At 44.1% G+C, this 21,601-nt stretch overlaps 1 protein-coding gene and 1 pseudogene across 1 annotated transcript; both read left to right on the top strand.

Annotated features, from left to right (window-relative positions):
• Positions 1-2,009: 2,009 nt before the first annotated feature.
• LOC123107666 (putative G-type lectin S-receptor-like serine/threonine-protein kinase At1g61610) lies at positions 2,010-6,323 on the top strand. The gene is made up of 7 exons (XM_044529615.1): positions 2,010-4,011; positions 4,114-4,215; positions 4,728-4,921; positions 5,018-5,225; positions 5,302-5,539; positions 5,619-5,769; positions 5,860-6,323. The coding sequence occupies exons 1-7, from the start codon at positions 2,679-2,681 to the stop codon at positions 6,160-6,162; spliced, it is 2,529 nt and encodes an 842-aa protein (XP_044385550.1). The 5' UTR covers positions 2,010-2,678; the 3' UTR covers positions 6,163-6,323.
• A 3,144-nt stretch (positions 6,324-9,467) lies between these two features.
• LOC123107667 (G-type lectin S-receptor-like serine/threonine-protein kinase At1g11330) lies at positions 9,468-13,187 on the top strand (annotated as a pseudogene).
• The last annotated feature ends 8,414 nt before the right edge of the window (positions 13,188-21,601 follow it).

The following is a 21,601-nucleotide window of genomic DNA, read 5'->3' as shown; positions in this document are numbered from 1 at the left end:
TTGTTTAGTTCCATAATTTGTTTTCTCACTCCTGCATTTTCTCTTATAGCATGATCGGTTGAACATGAGAAGCTTATACTTAGTTGCATAATAATATATACTTGTACATGCATCTGTGCAGTCACTTGATTTTTCTTGTCAACATGGTATTTCTTATTATTCTTGTTCTGATTAATCAGTTATGGTTTTCTAGTATGGGGAAATTTGAATACTATGCAGGGGTTCTCAAGTTTGTGTACTCCAGAATTGTTTCTTGTCTCACAGCTACAAATTAGAACAGCTAGAGCTAGAATTAACATTATTTCTTAAACAGTTTCTGGGTAAAGAATGTAAATCACAGGGTAAATTTTACTTGAAGCTATTTTAGTGCCACATGCAGTTTCTGACTTTTTTTTACACAAACACCAGTATTTTTAGGAGTTTCGATGAATTTTCCCTTTGTTTCAGATTTTTTTTTCATTCACCCCACAATCTCCATCTTGTCATAATTTTTCATCTACTTTGCTAACACTCTTGATATGCAGTTGGAATTGGAACAAGCTATATTTCTAGCATTTTAACCCTTTCATTCTCTTTCGACTCCCTAAAAACAATTTATCAGCTACAGTTTACGCGTGGATCAGCAATAATGCACCGGGTCTTATGCTTGTGCCCGCACAGATAAGACAAGTCCATGGCCCTGGCCCTGGCCCATGACAGGCACAAAAATGTCACCCATACCCGTTGCTAGTGGGCATGCCCACATCACCAGCATCGTAACACTTTGCACGATAACTTAGCAACAACGGAACAACTGTAGTTTCCATTCCAATCAAGCAAAATTTGGAAAATCCCCGAGATTAATCGAGAATAGTCACATAGTCAATTTTTAAAAAGATAAACTGACATAGAAGTATAATTATATCGTGCACCACAACAAATATGGAAAGTGTTCCTGGGGCTAAATGGCCGTGCTAATTTAGGGCTCACTGGTCACCCTTGCCCATTTACCCAGGCATAAGATGACATCCACAAACACATGGTAAATGGGTAATTGGACCAGACTTCCATCCAACTCGTCTGCCCGAATGTCTGGAATAGTCTGCTGAAGTTGTCATGGCATTTCACCGAAACGTTGTTCACTCCTTGGACTGATTGGTGCGGCGATTGTCCTCAGAAATACTGAGAACCTTATTGCCTGGTTGCCAAATGACACCTCGTCGTGGAAAAACTTAAATCACCTGATCGACACAGTCATCCCGATCATAAAGGTCAGGATCAGTGTTGTCACGTGTGGCGATGCCTTCCTCGTTTGGTGGTTCCCTTCTTCTTTAAAAGGAACATGTAGGCCAAGTTTATATATTACGCTGAGACGTGGCAGTTAGTTGTCTTTGGGTACCAACCGCACAACTGTTGTCTTGGATGGAACACAATTGCCCTTTGGAACCATCACATCATGTGGATCAATACATTCTCGCGTTTAAGGCCAGTTTTAGGCAATGCTCTCGTGATTAGTTGGTGATCTCCTTCAAAGATTGGGCTTGTACCCAACCATAATGGTACAAAGTGGTTATGTAGACTTCTTAGGGCAAGTAACTTCTAGGATGCCCTGATGATTGATTGGTTCAATGATCGATGTCATACTTCTATTATGATATTTGGTCAGTTGTGCAAGGTAGAACACTCAGTCAAGATATTTATAAATATTACATGGACTAGAACAAGACATTCCAATACGCATGACTTACACGAATTATGTTGTAGATGGATGCAATTTTTTCCCCATGTTCTCTCGAACACTCATGTTCTTCCACAAGTTGTGTCATACATTTCTAACATTATATCTTTCTATATGCTCTTCAACACCACCCTACTTCCCTAACAATAATTTATCAACCACAATTCATGTGTGTATCACCAATAACAATATTATCGTACAAATGATGTGGGAAACCCTCGGGTATAATGTTAACCCTGACCATGTCTAAAATGGCCCCATGAAGTTGTCATGACATCTTTGTCACTGTCACCCTGTTATTCATCCTCCTACTTGTGCTGTCGTTGTGTGTGCCCAACCAATCACCAACAATTTTGCCAGATGATAATTGGTGCCTTCGCCATGGTCTTTTGAAGCACGTGGCGGTAAAACTAATTTCCTTTATGAGTGTCCAAGTCGACTTGGAAACAGTTAATCCTCAGTCAACTGTTGGTAGCCTTTGAATCAAAGTTTTCCTTTTCTTCCAATTGCACGGATCGGACGTTCGACCGAACATTGTGAGTGTTCAGTCGCCTTAGGAATAGTAAAACCCTTTCGAAAAACGACGTTTGGATTCATACCGTGCGCCGTGGTTTGACCAGCTGAGTTCACACCGCCGGTCGTTGCCATTCTAAGGTCGTAAGCCACTGACGTGGACAGCTGAAATGTCAACTCCAAGACACTCTCAACTCGAACCAGAATTCAAAGCTTTGCATTTTTCAGTCACCCCTTTCATTATCAATCTGACATGAATGCTGGATCTGGTCACCAATTTGTCAAGAAATTAACACTAATCCGTTGTTGCGTGTAAAGACCAAGCATCGATCCAGACTTTGCACTTTTTAACAGCATGTCAGCATTAGCAACAGAAGTACTGAACAAGGTACCATTAGTACATTGCCAGAGCACGTACGTACTGCAGAATATTTCGGCCTGATCGATCATGGATTGGCCCGCTCTCACCTGCTACACTGTGGTCCTGATCATTCTCTTCCTGCCATTGCGGGCGTCCGACGACCGGCTTGTCCCTGGTGAGCGGCTCTTCCCTGGCACGACCATCATCTCCGATGACGGTGCCTTCGCCTTGGGCTTCTTCAACCCCTCCAACTCCACTCCGGCCAGCCTGTACTTGGGCATATGGTACAACGGCATACCGGAGCTCACTGTTGTGTGGGTCGCCAACAGGGAGACGTCCGTCACCAACAGCACTTCGTCTGCGCCGACACTCTCCCTCACCAACACCTCCAACCTCGTTCTCTCTGATGGTAGCAGCGGCCGTGTCGTTTGGACGACTGATGTGGCCGATGCCTCAAGCTCCATTGCAGCAGCAGCAGTGCTTGAGAACACCGGCAACCTCGTCGTCCGGTCACCGAATGGCACCATGCTGTGGCAGAGCTTCGACCACCTCACCGACACGTTCCTTCCTGAAATGAAGATACGGATCAGCTATGCCACGCGCGGCACCGGCATCCGCCTGGTGTCCTGGAAGGGGCCCGACGACCCATCATCGGGGCGCTTCTCCTACGGAGGCGACCCGGACACGCTCCTCCAGTTATTCCTCTGGGATGGGGCCCGCCCGCTAGCCCGTAGAGGGCCATGGACAGGGTACCTGGTGAAAGGCAAGCACCAATACCAGCAGGTTAACGGCAGCTTGTCCGTCATCATCTACATGGCCATCGTCGACAACGAGGAGGAGATCTACACCACTTACACAGTCTCTGCTGGCGCGCCACGCACGAGGTATGTGGTGACCTACTCTGGAGATTACCAGCTCCAGAGCTGGAGTACCAATTCCTCATCATGGGTTATCCTCGCCAAGTGGCCATCCCTTGAGTGCAACCGGTATGGCTTCTGTGGTCCGTATGGCTACTGTGACCAGACAGCAACGCCCATGCCGACATGCAAGTGCCTTGATGGCTTCGAGCCAGCAAGCACTGATGAGTGGGCGGCTGGTAGGTTCTCGGCAGGGTGCCAGCGAAAGGAGGCATTGCACGGATGCGGTGACGGCTTCTTGGCCTTGATGGAGATGAAAGCGCCAGACAAGTTCATGTTTGCTGGAGGGAACATGAGCACAATGGAGGAGTGTGCGGCGCACTGCACCCGCAATTGCTCCTGTGTGGCGCACGCATTCGCCAACCTGGACAGTGGCAGGTCTGGAGGAAACGTGACAAGGTGCTTGGTGTGGGCGGGGGAGTTGATTGACACTGGGAAGTTCGGCGAAGGACTTGGCAGCACCACATTATATCTCCGGCTTGCAGGCTTAGATGCAGCATCTGGTGCCAAATTTTCTCCCTATTTCTTGTTATTTTGTCTATACCAACACACTGTCATGATTAGATCATTCACTTGCCTTTTTATGGTATTTGTGCATTGCACAGGTAAGAAGACAAAGAGCACTGCAGCTATCATTGTACTGGCAGTTTTAGGAACGGCTGTTGTGGCAGTCCTATGCATTTTTGTGGCATGGCTAAAATTCAAAGGTACGTATACAGTTTTTCCTCATGTGAAAGTTCATTCGGCCCTGAACTATAAGTTTGTATACTATTGTATTGTAATATCGGACAAAAATCTTATAAATCACTGAACAATACCAAATAATCCATTAAGTGGTTTCGAGTGTGACTTAGCCAATGTGTCAATCGTATAACCACAATGGGCAATCTGGAATAATAGCTCGTCATGGTAATATGAACTCAAGGATACTTGTGTTCAAAACTTCAAATGTTTGCTTGGGGAGAGGATGGCATAAACTAGAGAGGAGGTGTCTAGGGAGAAAATGTTGTTCTTGTAGCACGCCAACCTCAATTTAGACATTAGGCGGGCATCATTTTGTCATGTATACCATCTTCCACGCTGACATAAGCGCCTATCAAGTTATTTGATTTGGTTTCTGGTCCACAAGAGAATGTTCTACTGGTGAAATATAACATTTCCTTTTTATGTCAATCATACACTCACGAGACGAGAAATAATTATAACATTCTGCAAGCAGGCAAGAACACAAAGTGGAGAAAACACAAGACGCGTACATTTGATGGTATAAGTACCTCTTATGAACCAGGGGAAGGAAACTCTCCACATGATCATGAATTTCCATTTGTAAGTTTCGAGGAAATTTCTCTAGCAACAAACAATTTCTCTGAGACATGTATGATTGGACAGGGAGGATTTGGAAAGGTCTACAAGGTAACTTGATCATTTGGTACATTCCGATAGTTCATTCTAAAATCAGAAGTTGTTCATATTTAAAAACAGGGTCTAATTTCCCATTAAACTTTTTAGGTATTATTAGGTGGGCAAGAAGTTGCTGTCAAGAGGCTAAGTAGTGATTCTCAACAAGGAACAAAGGAATTCAGGAATGAAGTAATTTTAATTGCCAAATTGCAACACAGAAACTTGGTTCGACTTCTCGGATGTTGTGGGGAGGGAGATGAAAAGTTGCTGATCTATGAGTATCTTCCTAACAAAAGCTTAGATGCTACCCTTTTTGGTACATATTTTAGTAACAATCCACAATTTCACGAAACAATCCAAAGCAAATTAATTCACGTTTATTTGATGTACAGATGATTCAAGAAGAATGATGTTGGATTGGACATCACGGTTTAATATAATCAAAGGGGTTGCAAAGGGACTTCTGTATCTCCACCAAGATTCAAGACTAACTATAATTCATAGGGATCTCAAAGCCGGAAATGTTTTGCTAGATGCAGAGATGAAACCGAAGATAGCAGACTTCGGTATGGCGAGGATCTTTGGAAATAACCAACAAGATGCAAGCACCCAACGTGTTGTGGGAACATAGTGAGTAACCTTTTCAGCTTATATAGACCATGTAAACTTGCAATCAAGTTCTAATAATGTGAATGCAATGGTCACACAGTGGATACATGGCCCCAGAATATGCAATGGAAGGTGTCTTCTCCACCAAGTCCGATGTCTACAGCTTTGGTGTGCTAGTACTTGAGGTTGTGACTGGTATAAAAAGAAGCTCCAATAGTCACATCATGGGCTTCCCGAGCCTCATTGTGTATGTAAGTGCCCACAAGAGTTCTATGAAGTTCCCAAATTTAGAAATAGATCAAGTTTTTGAAGATTCTTTTTGATACTTTTTCTTGTTTCAGTCATGGAATATGTGGAGGGAAGGAAAGACAGAGGATTTGGTGGACACATATATCATGGATACTTGTTCACTGGATGAAGTTTTGATTTGCATCCATGTAGCACTCATGTGTGTCCAGGACAATCCAGATGACAGGCCACTCATGTCGTCCGTTGTGTTCGTCCTAGAGAACGGAAGCAGCACACTTCCACCCCCTACTTGCCCTGCCTACTTTACACGACGAAGTGCAGAAATGGAGCAAATTAGAGATGATATCCTGAACTCCAGGACCAGTTTTACTCTCACTGAGATTGAGGGTAGATGAAACAACTATTATTTTATTTAGACATGTCGCAGCGCCTTTCCCAGTGAAATATCTTCCAAATTTTTATTGTATTTCATTTTGTTGCCCTGCTGATATGGGAAGAAAAAAAAAACTTAGATAATATCATGAACTTTCAAACTGACAACATAACAGCAAAATGACTCAATGGATTAATTAGGTAGGGAGTTGCTTTCCTTCTTATTAGAAATGTACATTTGTGTTTACCTTGAAGAGTGAAACCCACGTACTTGTTCATTCGGCCCACTAGTGACAGGTCTGCTCGTCAAATCCTGGAAGTCGGATGTGGTTTCTAATCTTATATCCATCTTTTCCGCACGACGGCACCATGGCTGTGCTAGGACAGTTCACAAAGGAGCAAGATTGCAATCAAAACTGATTAATGTCGGCATTTTCAGGCTGCAACGCGCCACGACGCGCATCAGCACAAGGGGTTGTGATGTTAGTCCCTTCACTGATGTTATTGTACAATATTGATCTGCATATCTTTTATGGTCGATTTCTGTACTACTAAATTTCTTTTCTACAATACATATTACAAACTTCCTTGATTTAGATGGAATTACCACGCGAGTGACAATTCTATTTTATCCCCGCTAATTTGTATGTAGCATGATGCACTGGTGCTTGAATTCAGATTTATTTTATCATAAATTTTGTGTGTGTACTGATGAAGCGAAAAATATTTTATACTTTCTGCGACAGAGTTAGTTAAGCTAAATCAACGAACAACTATGGACGAAATAGCACCAATCCTAGTTCAACAAATGAGCACTCGCCAAAAATGAGCACTCCCTTGAACCTCCGCCGGTCTGATGGTCCATGTGTCTTCTTAAAGTACAGTACATTATTGTTTCATCAGGAGGTGACATTCCCTCGACCCTAATACGTTTTTGGTGATTTTGTTAACATTCACTTTTCATGACTGTAATCTTCCGTAAGCGCTGTGCGCGTGGGGAGGGGGTTGTGGTTCAGCGTGTGCCTCTATATTGTGCCGGGTGTTTCAAAAATATACATAAGCATGCTAGAACAACGGGGTTTGACAAAGTTAGAGCGTGACATTTAGTGTATGACAAGCATTTTACTGACGTGGATCTGCAGCTTCTGGGCTGATTTGACGAAGTAAGAATTAGGCAGAAAGGAGCCCACATTTCCGTCCTAGTCAGCAGTGGGACATATCGAATATGCAGAAGTGAACTAGCCACCCAGCCAGATAGATGGAAGAGGAATGAACGCGGAGGAGGGAGAAGGATTTCTCTGGGATTTGGGGATTTCACCCGCGCAGGACGTTTTTATTTACCTGAAGAGCATTATGATTAGCTGCCTGTTCCCCTAGAGAAAGATTAGCTGTCTATTTGTTTTTGTAATGTTTCACGACTGATCTCAGCATGATAACATCTGCGAGTATTTTTCCAAATATAGTATAGGCTGACACGTTGCCTATATAAAATATTAAAATATCACAAAAATCACTTTGTACTCCCTCCGTTTTTATTTACTCCGCATATTAGCTTTTGGTCAAAGTTAAACTTTATAAACTTTGACAAAGTTTATAGACAAAAATATTAACATACACAATAACAAATCAACACCATTAGATTAATTATCTAATGTACTTCCACATCATATAGATTTGTTATGGTAAATATTTATATATTTTTTATAAACTTGGTCAAACTTTAGGAAGTTTGACTTCAGTCAACTCTAATATACGGAGTAAATAAAAATGGAGGGAGTATATATATACTGTCGCTGCTCCATTTGCATAAGAAGAGTCCCGAATGATGGTGACTGTTGAAGTGTTGATAGACAAACGATGCTAGGCGCCGGTCGCACCTTAGCCGTCAGATCGGCCCGTCCCGAGCCGTTGGATCTTTATCCAATCAGGTCGTCGTCTTTCTCTCGCGAGCGCGTAACGAGTGTCGTCTACCTCTCGCGAACCCCGTCTCGCCGGCCGCACGCGTTCCCCCTCGTCGCGGCCCCTCCCTCGCCTACCCTCCTCGTCCCTGGTCGCCGTCCTCGCCGGCCATCTTTCCCGGCCGCCCTGGTCGCCGGTCCAAGTCCTCGGCGTCCGTCCTCGTCACTGGTTTCGCCCCATGCAACAGCCCACCCCTGCGGTTGTAGCTTCCATGGCCACCGCTGCAGCTCCGGTGGCGACGACCGGAGCTCACTGGTGTGCTTGCCGCACGCTCATATCCAGTTTGCAACAAAAAAATCGAGCGCCAGGGGAGATGCCCGGTGCTGCAACCGACGATGGAAAAAGCTACAATCGCTGACAAAAAAAGCTTTAACCGGCTATGAAAAAAAGTTTCAACTCATACAACGGAAAACTATGTACGACCAAAGAAAAGCTACAACCGGCGATGAAAAAATCTTCATCCGGTGATGAAAAAAGCTTCAACCGTGGAGCCGTAAGCCATGGACGACAAACGAAAAGCTACAACCGGCGGTGACAAAAGCTACAACCGGCAATGAAAAAATCCTCAAACTAATTGTCTTAGCTGTGAATCCCGCGATGAAGATGACGTCGTTTTGCTGTAACCATAGTTGGTTTTGCTACAAACGGCGTTGGAATTTGCTGCAACCATTTTCACAGCTACTTGTTGCTGCTCCGCCGAGCTCCCATGCCTACCCATGGCCATCATCGCCGCGGTGCCGTTCCGGGAGGAAAAAGGTTCAACGGTTGCAGCTCCGCGTGGTGGGTTGCAGCTCAGACGTGGTCGGGTCCGAGCAGATCTGGCCGAGGGCAGCCGGATCGGCTGATTCCCATGGCGGTGGCGCCCTGTGAGGCCTCCGGCCGGCGAATGTTGACCATGGCAGCGGGAAGAGAAAGAGACGAGCGACGGGAAGAAGAGAAATAGGAGGGAGAAGACGCACGTGGGCGCCCCCCCCCCTCCCCCATCCTACGTGTCGCTTGGTACGTTCACGCATAGACGCGACCGGCCAAAGCTTCGGCCGGTGCCCCGTCGTGAAACGTTTCCCATAGACAAAAGCTGTCCGTGTAACCTAATGTTCCAGTCACTAGTCTGACCAGTCAGCAGTGACGGTGGCATCCCAACTCCCGACGTGGACAGCTGAGATGTCAACTCTCAGCTACCAGAAGTACAAGAACTTTGCGTTATTCAATCGTCTCCTTCCGCAGTCCAACACTCGTGGATGCTGCTTAGTCAAATTAGGCATCGCTTGCTTGTAGACCAAGGACTAGTACAACTATGTACTTATCCCCACTTAGCCTAGCAAGAGTTAGCTGGGCCTTAATTAGCACTAAGATTTTAGCCTGACCGATCATGGATTGGCCGGCTCTCACCACCTGCACCGTTGTCATGATCCTTCTCTTCCTGCAGTTGAGTGCTTCCGAGGACCGGCTTGTCCCCAGCGAGCCGCTCTCCCTGGAAGCCACCATCGTCTCCAGTGATGGTGGATTTGCCTTTGGCTTCTTCAACCCCTCCAATTTAACAACGTCCAGTCTGTACCTAGGCATATGGTACACGGCATCCGTGAGCTTACGGTCGTGTGGGTCGCCAACCGAGAAACCCCGGCCACCGACACCTCTTCCTCTCCACCAATGGTCTCCCTCACCAATACCTCTAATCTGGTTCTCTCCAATGGTAATGGTGGCCGTCGTGTCCTTTGGACGACCAACGTGGCCACTGGCTTGGGATCTTCTACCTCGATGGCAGTGCTTCTGAACACTGGCAATCTCGTCATTCAGTCGTCAAATGGCACTATGCAGTGGCAGAGCTTCCACCACGGCACAGACACATTCCTCCCTGGCATGAAGCAACAGATAAAGAATAGCACACGCGGCACCACCGGCTGTCTGGTGTCCCCTCGGAGGGGCACGCTTCTCCTATGGCAGCGACCCGAACAGATCCCTCCAAGTATTCCTATGGGACGGGGATCACTTGGTGGCTCGCAGCGCCCCCTGGACAGGATACCTAGTGATGAGCCTACACCAACTACAACTTGGGGCTGTCACGAATGCCAGTGGCCTTCGTCGACAATGACGATGAAACATATGTCACTTATAGTCTCTCTGAAGGCGCCCCACGCACCAGGTTTGTGCTAACATACTATATATGGTCAGTATGAGGCTATGAGCTCCAAAGCTGGAGCAGCAGGACATCAACATGGGTTATCCTTTATAAGTTTCCGTCTGCTGAGTGCGACCGCTACAGTTACTGCGGCCCGTATGGCTACTGTGACGAGACGGCTGCGGCACCCATCGTGCCAACATGCAAATGCCTTGATGGCTTTGAGCCGACTAGCACAGAGGAGTGGACCAGTGGAAAATTCTCGGCAGGGTGCCGACGGAAGGAGGCACTGCGAGGGTGTGGTGACGGTTTCGTGGCCTTGCCGGGGATGAAGTCGCCTGACAGGTTTCTGTTTATAGGTGGGGGCAGGATTAAGTTCGAGGAGTGCGCGGAGGAGTGCAGCCGCAATTGCTCCTCTGTGGCATACGCGTTTGCCAACCTGAGCAGCAGCAGGTCTGGAGGGGATGTGACGAGGTGCTTGGTGTGCAACGAGGAGTTAGTTGACACAGGAAAGGTGGGGGAGCTCGGCGGTGAGACTCTCTATCTCCGGCGTGCAAGCATGGATGCAACAACTGGTACCAGTTCTTAATTTCTCCCTCTTATTCCTATTGGTTTTTTCATTTCTCTCTTTCTATGACTTGTTTAGTTCTCAATAACAAGCTTCTAGCTCTATCATTCACTGTGACCATTGCTTTGTTGCTAGCAATAGTCATTTCTCGGTCCATACTAATAGCCTTCGGATGAAGATCTTCTTGTCCCTTTCGTACTTCATATGATGTTAAAATTCAATGGCTGTTAGTGATGACTTAGAACAATTTATTTCTTAGTCAACTAAGAAATAGTTAAATCATATTTTCTTGTATATGTATTTATTGCACAGGTAAAAGAATAAAGAGCAATGCAGTGCGGATTGTGCTGCCAATTTTAGGCTCTAGTGTTCTGGTACTCGTATGCATCTCCCTTGCATGGTTAAAATTCAGAGGTATGTTTAGTATACTCCTTTTAGTAAAATGTTATATTTGCCCAGATTATGAGAGAGCACATTTTCCCGGCCGAACTTGGACTACGTCATCTACTACCACAATATATCCTTAGATTATAAATTTTAGATAGTTTAGAGCATGGTTCAGCTACTGTTTGGAGTGATCTAATGATAAAATGTAATCTAGTAGTAGATAATATGGATTCCACATGTTAGATAAATCACATTGTTGTCTTGCCGCTTTCCATATTCAGGCTGGGGGTTTCAACCACCTTTTCTAATAAAGGGTGATATTGCTTGTTAAAGAGGTTAAAAACAAGAGAAACATCTTGTCACACAGCTGCTGTCACTATGGCTGTGTCTGGTTTTTGTTCCAAGGGAGTGGGTGGGTGGGTGGGGGGACTATGTAGACGCGCCTCCTGGATTATTTCCTCTAATTCCATGAGTTTGCAAATTAGGGAAAACTATGCATACCTCAATAGTTATATGAAGTAAAATATAACTATATTATTAGGGGAAGTGACTTTTAACATTATAGGAACAGGAAAGAACAAAAATTGGAGAAATCCAAATAAGATAAGATCGGATGGTATGGGTATCTCTGACGAATGTGAAGAAGAAAACCCTCACTATGATCAAGCATTTCCATTCATAAAACTAGAAGAAATTGCCCTCACAACCCAAGATTTCTCTGAAACCTGCATGATTGGAAAGGGAGGTTTTGGTAAAGTATACAAGGTAACTCTATGCTCTTTCCTAATATTCATTCTAGTCATGAGAGCTAATTTTTTCATATAGCAAATTTAAATCTAAGATTCCATTACATTTCTATAGGGAATGTTAGGTGGTCAAGAAGTTGCAATCAAGAGACTAAGTAGAGATTCTCGACAAGGAACAAAAGAATTTAGGAATGAAGTGATTCTAATTGCCAAATTGCAACATAGAAACTTGGTTCGACTTCTTGGATGTTGCAGCGAGGGAGATGAAAAACTCCTGATATACGAGTATCTACCTAATAAGAGCTTAGATTCTACCCTTTTTGGTACATATTGTAATAACAAACCATCATTTCTAATTCAACTCAATTTTTTTTATTACAGTTGTTTCTTCTGTTAGATGAGTCAAGAAAACTGATGTTGGACTGGGCGACAAGATTCCGTATAATCAAAGGGATTGCAAGGAGACTTCTATATCTTCACGAAGACTCAAGGTTCACTATAATTCATAGAGATCTGAAAGCTGGAAATGTTTTGCTTGGTGCAAATTTGAAACCCAAGATAGCTGATTTTGGTACGGCGAGGATCTTTGGTGATAATGAAGAAAATGCAAATACCCAACGCATTGTTGGAACATAGTGAGTACCCACTAAAAAACTCATATTAATTTTTCAATAAATTCAATCTTACACTTGAAATGATCAAAATAGTGGCTACATGGCTCCTAAGTATGCAATGGAAGGAGTCTTCTCTACCAAGTCCGACGTGTACAGTTTTGGCGTGTTACTACTGGAGGTTGTAACTGGTATAAGGAGAAACTCCATTAGTCAAACCATGGGATTCCCTAGCCTCACAGTTTACGTGAGTACACACGACTTCCTTTAACTTTCATTTCCAGAAGTGCATCCAATATCTGAAGCATCTTTTGACACAGACATTTTAAATAGATATGATCGATGTTCTTGGTTATTTCAGTCATGGAATATGTGGAAGGAAGACAAGACTGAGGAGTTGCCTGACTCATCCATCATAGATACTTCACCCGATGAAGTTTTACTTTGCGTCCATGTAGCGCTATTGTGTGTCCAAGAGAACCCTGACGATAGGCCGCTCATGTCATCTGTGGTGTTTGTCCTAGAGAACGGAAGCACCACACTTACAGCCCCCAATCGCCCTGCCTGCTTTGCGCGACGAAGTGCTGAAATGGATCAAATCAGAAATGATATTCAAACTTCCGTGAACAGTTTTACTCTTACTGAGATAGAGGGCAGATGAAATAAATCCTATTTTTAGACTCATCGAACTGCTCTCGAAGGAAAATCTATGAATTTAACACTACTGTAAAATGTATGACTCAACAAAATAGTGATGACATTCTGTAAAAAAGAAAAGAAAATAGTGATATTTCATGTGTTGCCTAGTAGTCGTTATCTTTTAATATGTTTTATCTTCCGTTTTTTGTCTGCATGACAGTCTCATTTACCGAAAAAGGCTTTCACCCCGCTTTATATATAAAGCAGTGATCAATAGCACCCGGTACAAACGCACACTCCCACAACACACGCGCGCGCACACACACCCAAGGCATGATACATAGGCGATGAGCACAGCAACACAATTCCTAGCACTACAAGAGCAGCCGGGGGCTTCCACTGTGCACACGCCACCGCGAAGAAGTGAAACCGCATATGACGAACCGTGGGCTTCAAGGCGGCGCTTTCAGGAAGGATACGACACCGGAGTGCCGCCACCACCCGATCCGAGGATAAGAGTTTCCCCTGGAGCAACACGATGGGCAATGAGAGCCGCGATGACGCCTTCAAGAAGGTCCGTCCGAAGATAGAGCAGATTTTCATCCTGGCCAACAGTCACCGCCACCGAGCGCCACACCCAGGCTAGCACGCCGCCCACATGGCCGTCGCAACTGGGCAGCACCGAGGCAGGGGCTCTGCCCATGAGCGTCGTGCCACTACCACCAGGGCCGCCGCCCCGGTATCCAAGACCTTGACACCAAGTCACCCAAGACCCGCCACTAGCCCAACTGAAGAGACCTTGATAGTCTCATTTACAAAAAATATATATTAAGATACTGCTTAAATGAGGAGGGACTTTGAAGAAAAACACTTCAATGAAGGTGACCTTTACATTGGATACAAGTGATTAGGTGGTTAGATGAGGAAGATAAATACTTCCTGTGTCCAATATAAGCGTTGCTGATTCGATACAACTTTAGTACTAAGTCAGCGACACTGTTTTTAGGACGGAGGGAGTACCAAACTACGCATAGTGACATTTACAGCGGAAGCACACATTGCCGTTTACTGGTAAATTGTATCTAGGTCTGACTACTCCATGTATAGCTTAATGTTTCAGTCACTAGCCAGCCTAGTCAACAGTTACTGTGGCATCCCAACTCTGACACGGACAGCCACAATGTCAACTCCGATACACTCTCAAGTTGTCTCAAGACTCAACTATACTCTGAAGCAATTTTCCATTATTCCAAAAACGAGTAGGCCTCATTCGTCAAAGCATTTTTGGAATGTAAACCACCGAGGCTTGATGCAAGTGCTCCCAATTTAAAAAGGTAAAAGGACAAAGAGCAATGCAACGAGGATAATGTTGCCAATTTTAGGAGGCACTTTTCTGATACTCATATGCATATTCCTTGGAACTCAAAGGTATGTTTCATCAATCGTAGTAGTTGCAACCTCCCATTCTCAATCAATTGCCAATTATTGCCATGGTGACAGACGTGCAACATTTATAGGGTTCAAATGGAACTTTTTCTTTCTTATCTTCCCCACAGCCACAATCTCCTACCTCTCCGTCCTCCCTTCACCTCGCTGCTAAATCCCGACACTAGTTGATGAAGGAAACGGTGGAGGGATCTCTACTCTGGTAGCCTTCGGCAGCGAGATGCTATCTATAAGCAATGACTTGAGGTAGAGGGTATGGCTGCGCAGCGGTGGCGGTGGCGTTTTTGACTGAGCCGAGAATATTCAGTGGTGAGGTACCAGTGGCCGCAATCCCATCTACAGGTAACCGAGCAGCAACGGCAACCATCTGCATCCCAATGAGGCGGTCCTCCGCTTGGGCGCAGGATGGTGTCATTGTCCTATGCTGCTAGGCAGTTGTTGCAACTGGCTGGAGTCTTCAACCTTCAGATTCGACTGCAATGACAAGTATGATTTGCTGACCAATTCTGCCACCACAGACGGGGCAGTAGAGCATGAGGATAGTGTGGGACTGTCCGAGTGTCCCCAGTTGGAATTTTGGTGGTGCCGATGACCTTCCTTCGTTGCCATCTTTTGTCGCATGTGCAATGACGACCTTCGTCGTTTCGGAGCTCTGGTGGCAACTGGAACTTGTTGCAATTTGATTGCCTTCTTATGCGGGCATGGTCTTCACTTGTGTGGAACCTCATGTTAGGACCATGCTACACATGTAGCTGCTGGTACCGCAGAAAGAGGTGGCGATAACACATGATGACTTCGGTTTTGGTGATGCTTCTCGAGTAACCGATCTAGAGCTCCTGGGTGAAAACCCAAGGTCTGATGCTAATTTGTTAAACATGGCAATGGCGTTGTTTTTTCGTCATTTCCTTGTTGAAGGCAACGGTTGGATTTGCTCGAACCTTATCTTCAAGGTGAAAACCCATGATTTGACCTTTGGTGGTTGGATCCGGCGAAAATAACGCTTGATAGTTATTCCTTTCCTAGAGGCATTGCTACTTGAGAACCTTTCTCGTTGTCTTTATGATTTCAGAAGAGGGTTGGTAAGGAGGGTCATTGTTCTAATTCGTCGATCGTTGTTTTGACCGCTTCAGAGTTTTTCCCCTGCTCTTTTTCCTCTGCGTCGACAGAGCTTCGGCCTTTTATGTCTTTGCTCTTTTCCGGCGTGATTTTGTGTGTTTACGTTAGTGTTGATTGTGTGCATCTTAATTATGAAGAGGTTGGGTGTGTGTGCTCATTGTATTTGTATCCCCTTGATACTTCATTTTGTGTCATTAAAATCCACCATAGAACATAAAATGGAGGGGAAATTACTAACAATGTGGGAGCAGGCAAGAACATAAAATGGAGAAAGCACAAAAATGTTAGATTGGATGACATGTGTATGTTGGATAAAAACCATCCCCCGGTCAAGAATTCATATTTGTTATATTAGAAGAAATTGCCTTTCAGCCTTTGTAACCCGCAATTTCTCCGAAACATGCATGATTGGGTAGGCTCGGAATCATCCAATGTAAACATATTTAGTTTCTTCTAAATAGGGCGAAATAATTTGTTTATGTAATAAACTCAAATATTAGTACCATTATGTTCTTATATGAAATACTAGGTGGTCAAGAAGTTGTCGAGAAGAGACTAAGTGCAGAATCTCAACAAGGCACAATAGAATGAAGTAATTGTACTTGCCAAATTGCAGCATAGAAACCTGATTCGACTTGTTGGGTGTTGTGGGGAGGAAACTCTTGATATATGAAGTATATGGCTAAAAAGAGCTTGTATGCTATGTTTTTGGGGTACATATTCATATAACGCACCATGGTTTTTGAAGAAACTCAAAAACATTTTTGCTTATATTCGTTTTTGTATATCAAAAAAATATATTATTGGACGGGCTAAAAAGGTTTAGGATAATTAAAGTGGTCGTGGTGACTTTTGTATCTTCACAAAGAATCATGGCCATAACCGATAGGAATCTCAAAGCCAGAAATATTTTGTTAGACGCAAATATGAAACCCAAGATAGCTGATTTCGATATGGCGAGAACCTTTGGTGAAACCTGTAAAATGCAAATACCCAACGCGTTGTGGAACATAATGAATAACCTCGTGAACAACTAGCTCATTCTAACTTGTCACCAAATTTAACTCTATTTGCTAACTCTTTATATATGAATTTTCAACTAGTGTCTATATGGCCCCTGAGAATGGAAAGGAAGGCGCCTTCTCTACTAAGTCTGACGTCTACAGCTTTGGCGTGTTACTACTAGAGATCGTAACTGGTATAAGGAGAAACTCCAACAATCAAACCTTGAGTGTTCCTAGCCTCTCAATTTATGTGAGTTCACTCAAGGTTTCTCTTAACTTTCAATTTATAATAATATCAAGGTTTCGACAAATTTTTCCTTTTGACAACTTAATCAAAAAACCATACCTTTCATGTTTTTGATTGTCCCAAACAAGGTATATGTGGAAGGAAGAAAAGGCAGAAGAATTGGCCGACTCATCTATCATGGATACTTGTTCACCAGGCGCATTCATGTGTGTCCAAGAAAACCCAGATGACATACCAGCCATGTGAATGGTCATGTTTGTCTGGGAGAATGGAAAAAGCACCGCACTTCCACCTCCCAACCGCCCTGCCAACTTTATACAAGGAATCACATAAATAGAGAAATTGGAGGCGATATTCAAAACTCCGTCAACAGCCTTATTCTTACGTAGATACTAGGGCAATAAAAAAATTTGGTAAGTCATATATATATATATATATATATATATATATATATATATATATATAATGAAAACCTTTTTTCTTTAAGAAACAAAAAGGCCATGCATCATTTGGTTCGAGGTCTTTATGTTCCAATCTTTTTATTCCTTTTATGGTCGGCGTTGCTTACTATGTCAATTTAGTAGTAAGTATGATCTTTAACCAAGAATATAACCATCGACAGATCCCAATTTAGATATATTAAAACTGAGCACAATCCCTGCCCTCCCAGACCATCAAGTTTCTGGCCATCGGATGTGTGTTTTGGGTCGCCGCTGGCCGTCAGATGATTATCTAATCCCGTAATTAATGGGCCAGGTGTCCTAGGGAGGCTATTCCGGTGGAAAAATCGATGGCCTCTGGTTGATTGGGCCAGGCAGCCCATTTAGTGGTTGGTGAAAGAATAGCCCACCAATTAGCTGGTGTGCGACGTCGCTTCAGTTTAGGTTAAGGACATCGATGAAGGAAATATGCCCTAGAGGCAATAACAAAGTTATTATTTACTTCCTTATATCATGATAAATGTTTATTATTCATGCTAGAATTGTATTAACCGGAAACATAATACATGTGTGAATACATAGACAAACAGAGTGTCACTAGTATGCCTCTACTTGACTAGCTCGTTAATCGAAGATGGTTATGTTTCCTAACCATAAACAAAAGAGTTGTTATTTGATTAACGGGATCACATCATTCTCCTAATGATGTGATTGACATGACCCATCATTAGGAGAATGATGTGATTGACATGACCCATTCCATTAGCTTAGCACCCGATCGTTTAGTATGTTGCTATTGCTTTCTTCATGACTTATACATGTTTCTATGACTATGAGATTATGCAACTCCCGTTTGCCGGAGGAACACTTTGTGTGCTACCAAACGTCACAACGTAACTGGGTGATTATAAAGGAGCTCTACAGGTGTCTCCAAAGGTACATGTTGGGTTCGCGTATTTCGAAATTAGGATTTGTCACTCCGATTGTCGGAGAGGTATCTCTGGGCCCTCTCGGTAATGCACATAAGCCTTGCAAGCATTGCAACTAATGAGTTAGTTGTGAGATGATGTATTACGGAACGAGTAAAGAGACTTGCCGGTAACGAGATTGAACTAGGTATTGAGATACCGACGATCGAATCTCGGGCAAGTAACATACCGATGACAAAGGGAACAACGTATGTTGTTATGCGGTCTGACCGATAAAGATCTTCGTAGACATGTCTCGGTCATGTCTACATTGTTCTCGAACCGTAGGGTCCGCACGCTTAAGGTTTCGATGACAGTTATATTATGAGTTTATGAGTTTTGATGTACCGAAGGAGTTCGGAGTCCCGGATGAGATCGGGGACATGACGAGGAGTCTCGAAATGGTCGAGACGTAAAGATCTATATATTGGACGACTATATTCGGACATCGGAAAGGTTTCGAGTGATTCGGTATTTTTCGGAGTACTGGAGAGTTACGGGAATTCGCCGGGGAGTATATGGGCCTTATTGGGCCATACGGGAATAGAGGAGAGATGTCAAAAGGAAAGAGGCCTGCGCCCCCCCTCTGGTCCGAATTGGACAAGGGGCGCAGCCCCCTTTTCCTTCTTCCTCTCCCCCTCTTTCCCCTTCTCCTACTCCAACAAGGAAGGAAGGAGTCCTACTCCCGGTGGGAGTAGGACTCCCCTTGGCGCGCCCCCTCCTAGGCCGGCTTCCCCCTCCCCCTTGCTCCTTTATATACGGGGCAGGGGGGCACCTCTAGACACACAAGTTGATCTTCGTGATCGTTCCTTAGCCGTGTGCGGTGCCCCCCTCCACCATATTCCACCTCGGTCATATTGTAGCGGTGCTTAGGCGAAGCCCTGCGACGGTAGAACATCAAGATCGTCACCACGCCGTCGTGCTGACGGAACTCCTCCCCGATGCTTTGCTGGATCGGAGCCCGGGGATCGTCATCGAGCTGAACGTGTGCCAAGAACTCGGAGGTGCCGGAGTAACGGTGCTTGGATTGGTCGAACCATGAAGACGTACGACTACATCAATCACGTTGTGCTAACGCTTCCGTTGTCGATCTACAAGGGTACGTAGATCACACTCTCCCCTCTCGTTGCTATGCATCACCATGATCTTGCGTGTGCGTAGGAAAATTTTGAAATTACTACGTTCCCCAACAATCGAAGGGGTAGCAAATCCTTCCATTCTCCTCGCAGCCGCCGATGGATCTTCACGCCTCCCATGATGTTGACCAGCCGCCGTTGTCTTCCTTCACCAGCAGCAGCAGAGAGGGGCTCCACTCTCAGACCAGTGAGGCACGACACCATTGCCACATCCGACGGTGCCATGGCTCCGATCTCCACCGATGCGAGGCCGACACTTGGAGAGGCCATCAGGTTGGTGTTCGCGCAGTGGACCGCGCTGCAGGTGGCAGTGCAGGAGCGGTGGGGCAGCTGCGGCTCCCACGCCAACGCCGACCAGTTCAGCGAATCCATCCTCTCCTGGTTCTATCGCTCAGGGGTACGTAGAGATACTTCAGCAATCAGCATTGTTCAGATAATAAATAGTATGTTCTTCCTTGTCTCCTTGAGGCGTAATCCTGTAGTAAAGTTGATAATGTTTAGTTTAGCATCTGAATTCTCCTAGATCTAGTGGCGTGGGGGTCCACTACTCGGCTTTCAGACTAGTGTAGCAGGGTTGGTCTCCACTTTGTGGCAGCATGCGGCTCGAGCCTTAAGGAAAGATCGTTTTGAGCGACCTAGGTTTGCCTCTACAAGCATAAATCGGCAAGGAAACAGGGGTGCATGCCAACATTCGATGGAGTCCGCTGGTACAGATCATTCTCTTCCCTTTATCTTGGATATAATCAGTGTTCTCTGCTGGTTTGGAACGTTGGATTTGTCTTTTCCGAGTGCCTAGGATTAGCATTCCACAACAATCAGAATGTCAACCATTTGATAGGAATTTTGAGCACAAAGTCACAGACACGTGTTCTTTATAGGAAAATTATTAGGTCCAAGTACTAAAGTGGATCTGTCAATATATCATGAGTAGTGAGGATGGTCTTTTTCATTGAAGAGATTATAATATATAAGACGATATTATGTTCACAAAAAAAGAGAGGATATGTTTTTGGTATTCTCCTCTGTCATTACATAATTGCACTATTACTATCAATAGATCAATTGGTTCAGCTTTTCCTATAATTTCAAAAAAGTAAGATGAAGGCTTTGAATTTAGTTCTCTATTTCTCGACAAAGTAGGTCTCTTGCTTTTCGTCAACTGATTTCCTTTATCTCCATGTTAGACTCTCATTTTCTTCATGCTAACTTATCGGCGACTTGCTCCTCTGCGCAAGATTCTGAATGACCCACTCTTGTGCAGGTCCTCACATTCATGTTATTTTTTGTACTTATCATCTGATCATCATGATGGCACACATTGCACATCATGAATTAGTTACACAAAGAATATACCTTTAATTTTTTGACTGCCTCTTGAATGTTTCTACTATTGCTTTCAGAAAATTGTAAATTTTGTGTCTACATGTCAGTAATTCATCTCATTTGTCGGTTTATTCAAGGACATTTAGAATACGTGTGTTACTTTTTCATTTCTCCAATAGTATTTTGCAAAAGAAAAAAAATGTTATGTTGGTAGGTCATGTCTCCCATTTTTTCTCTTTAGCTTTTAAGCATGCGAGTTTAGATATTTTAATATTGTAGACAGGAATGCTTATGATGATTTAAATTTCATTATAAATCCATATCTTCTTCCAACACAGTAGTATACATAATGGCCACATTGGCATGTTAAAATTTCCCTAATTCAAATGATCTAGCTTTCAATGCAAGAAGAGACATACTTACTCCCATGTTGGTTGAGATGCTAAGAAACAACCCACTGAGAGGGCTATTATCATATCTATGTTCAAACATGGAGTCGCTAGAGGTAATAGTCTTGGTTTTCAAATATAATTTATATACCTACAACATACATCTGTTGCCGGAAGTATATATATGCACATGTACCTTGTGTTTACCCAACGCTCACCATAACTGATGAACTGCAATTCTTTGCCCAAGTAGCTAATATCACTCCACCATTAACATATGAAAATATATCATTATCATTACAGGCACATATACATGCATGCATATACATTGGGTCCCAACACAGGGAATTTCCACTAATAAATCTGC

Source organism: Triticum aestivum, chromosome 5A, assembly GCF_018294505.1.
Source record: "Triticum aestivum cultivar Chinese Spring chromosome 5A, IWGSC CS RefSeq v2.1, whole genome shotgun sequence".
NCBI lineage: Eukaryota > Viridiplantae > Streptophyta > Magnoliopsida > Poales > Poaceae > Triticum > Triticum aestivum.
This window is presented reverse-complemented; position numbering and strand designations above follow the sequence as displayed.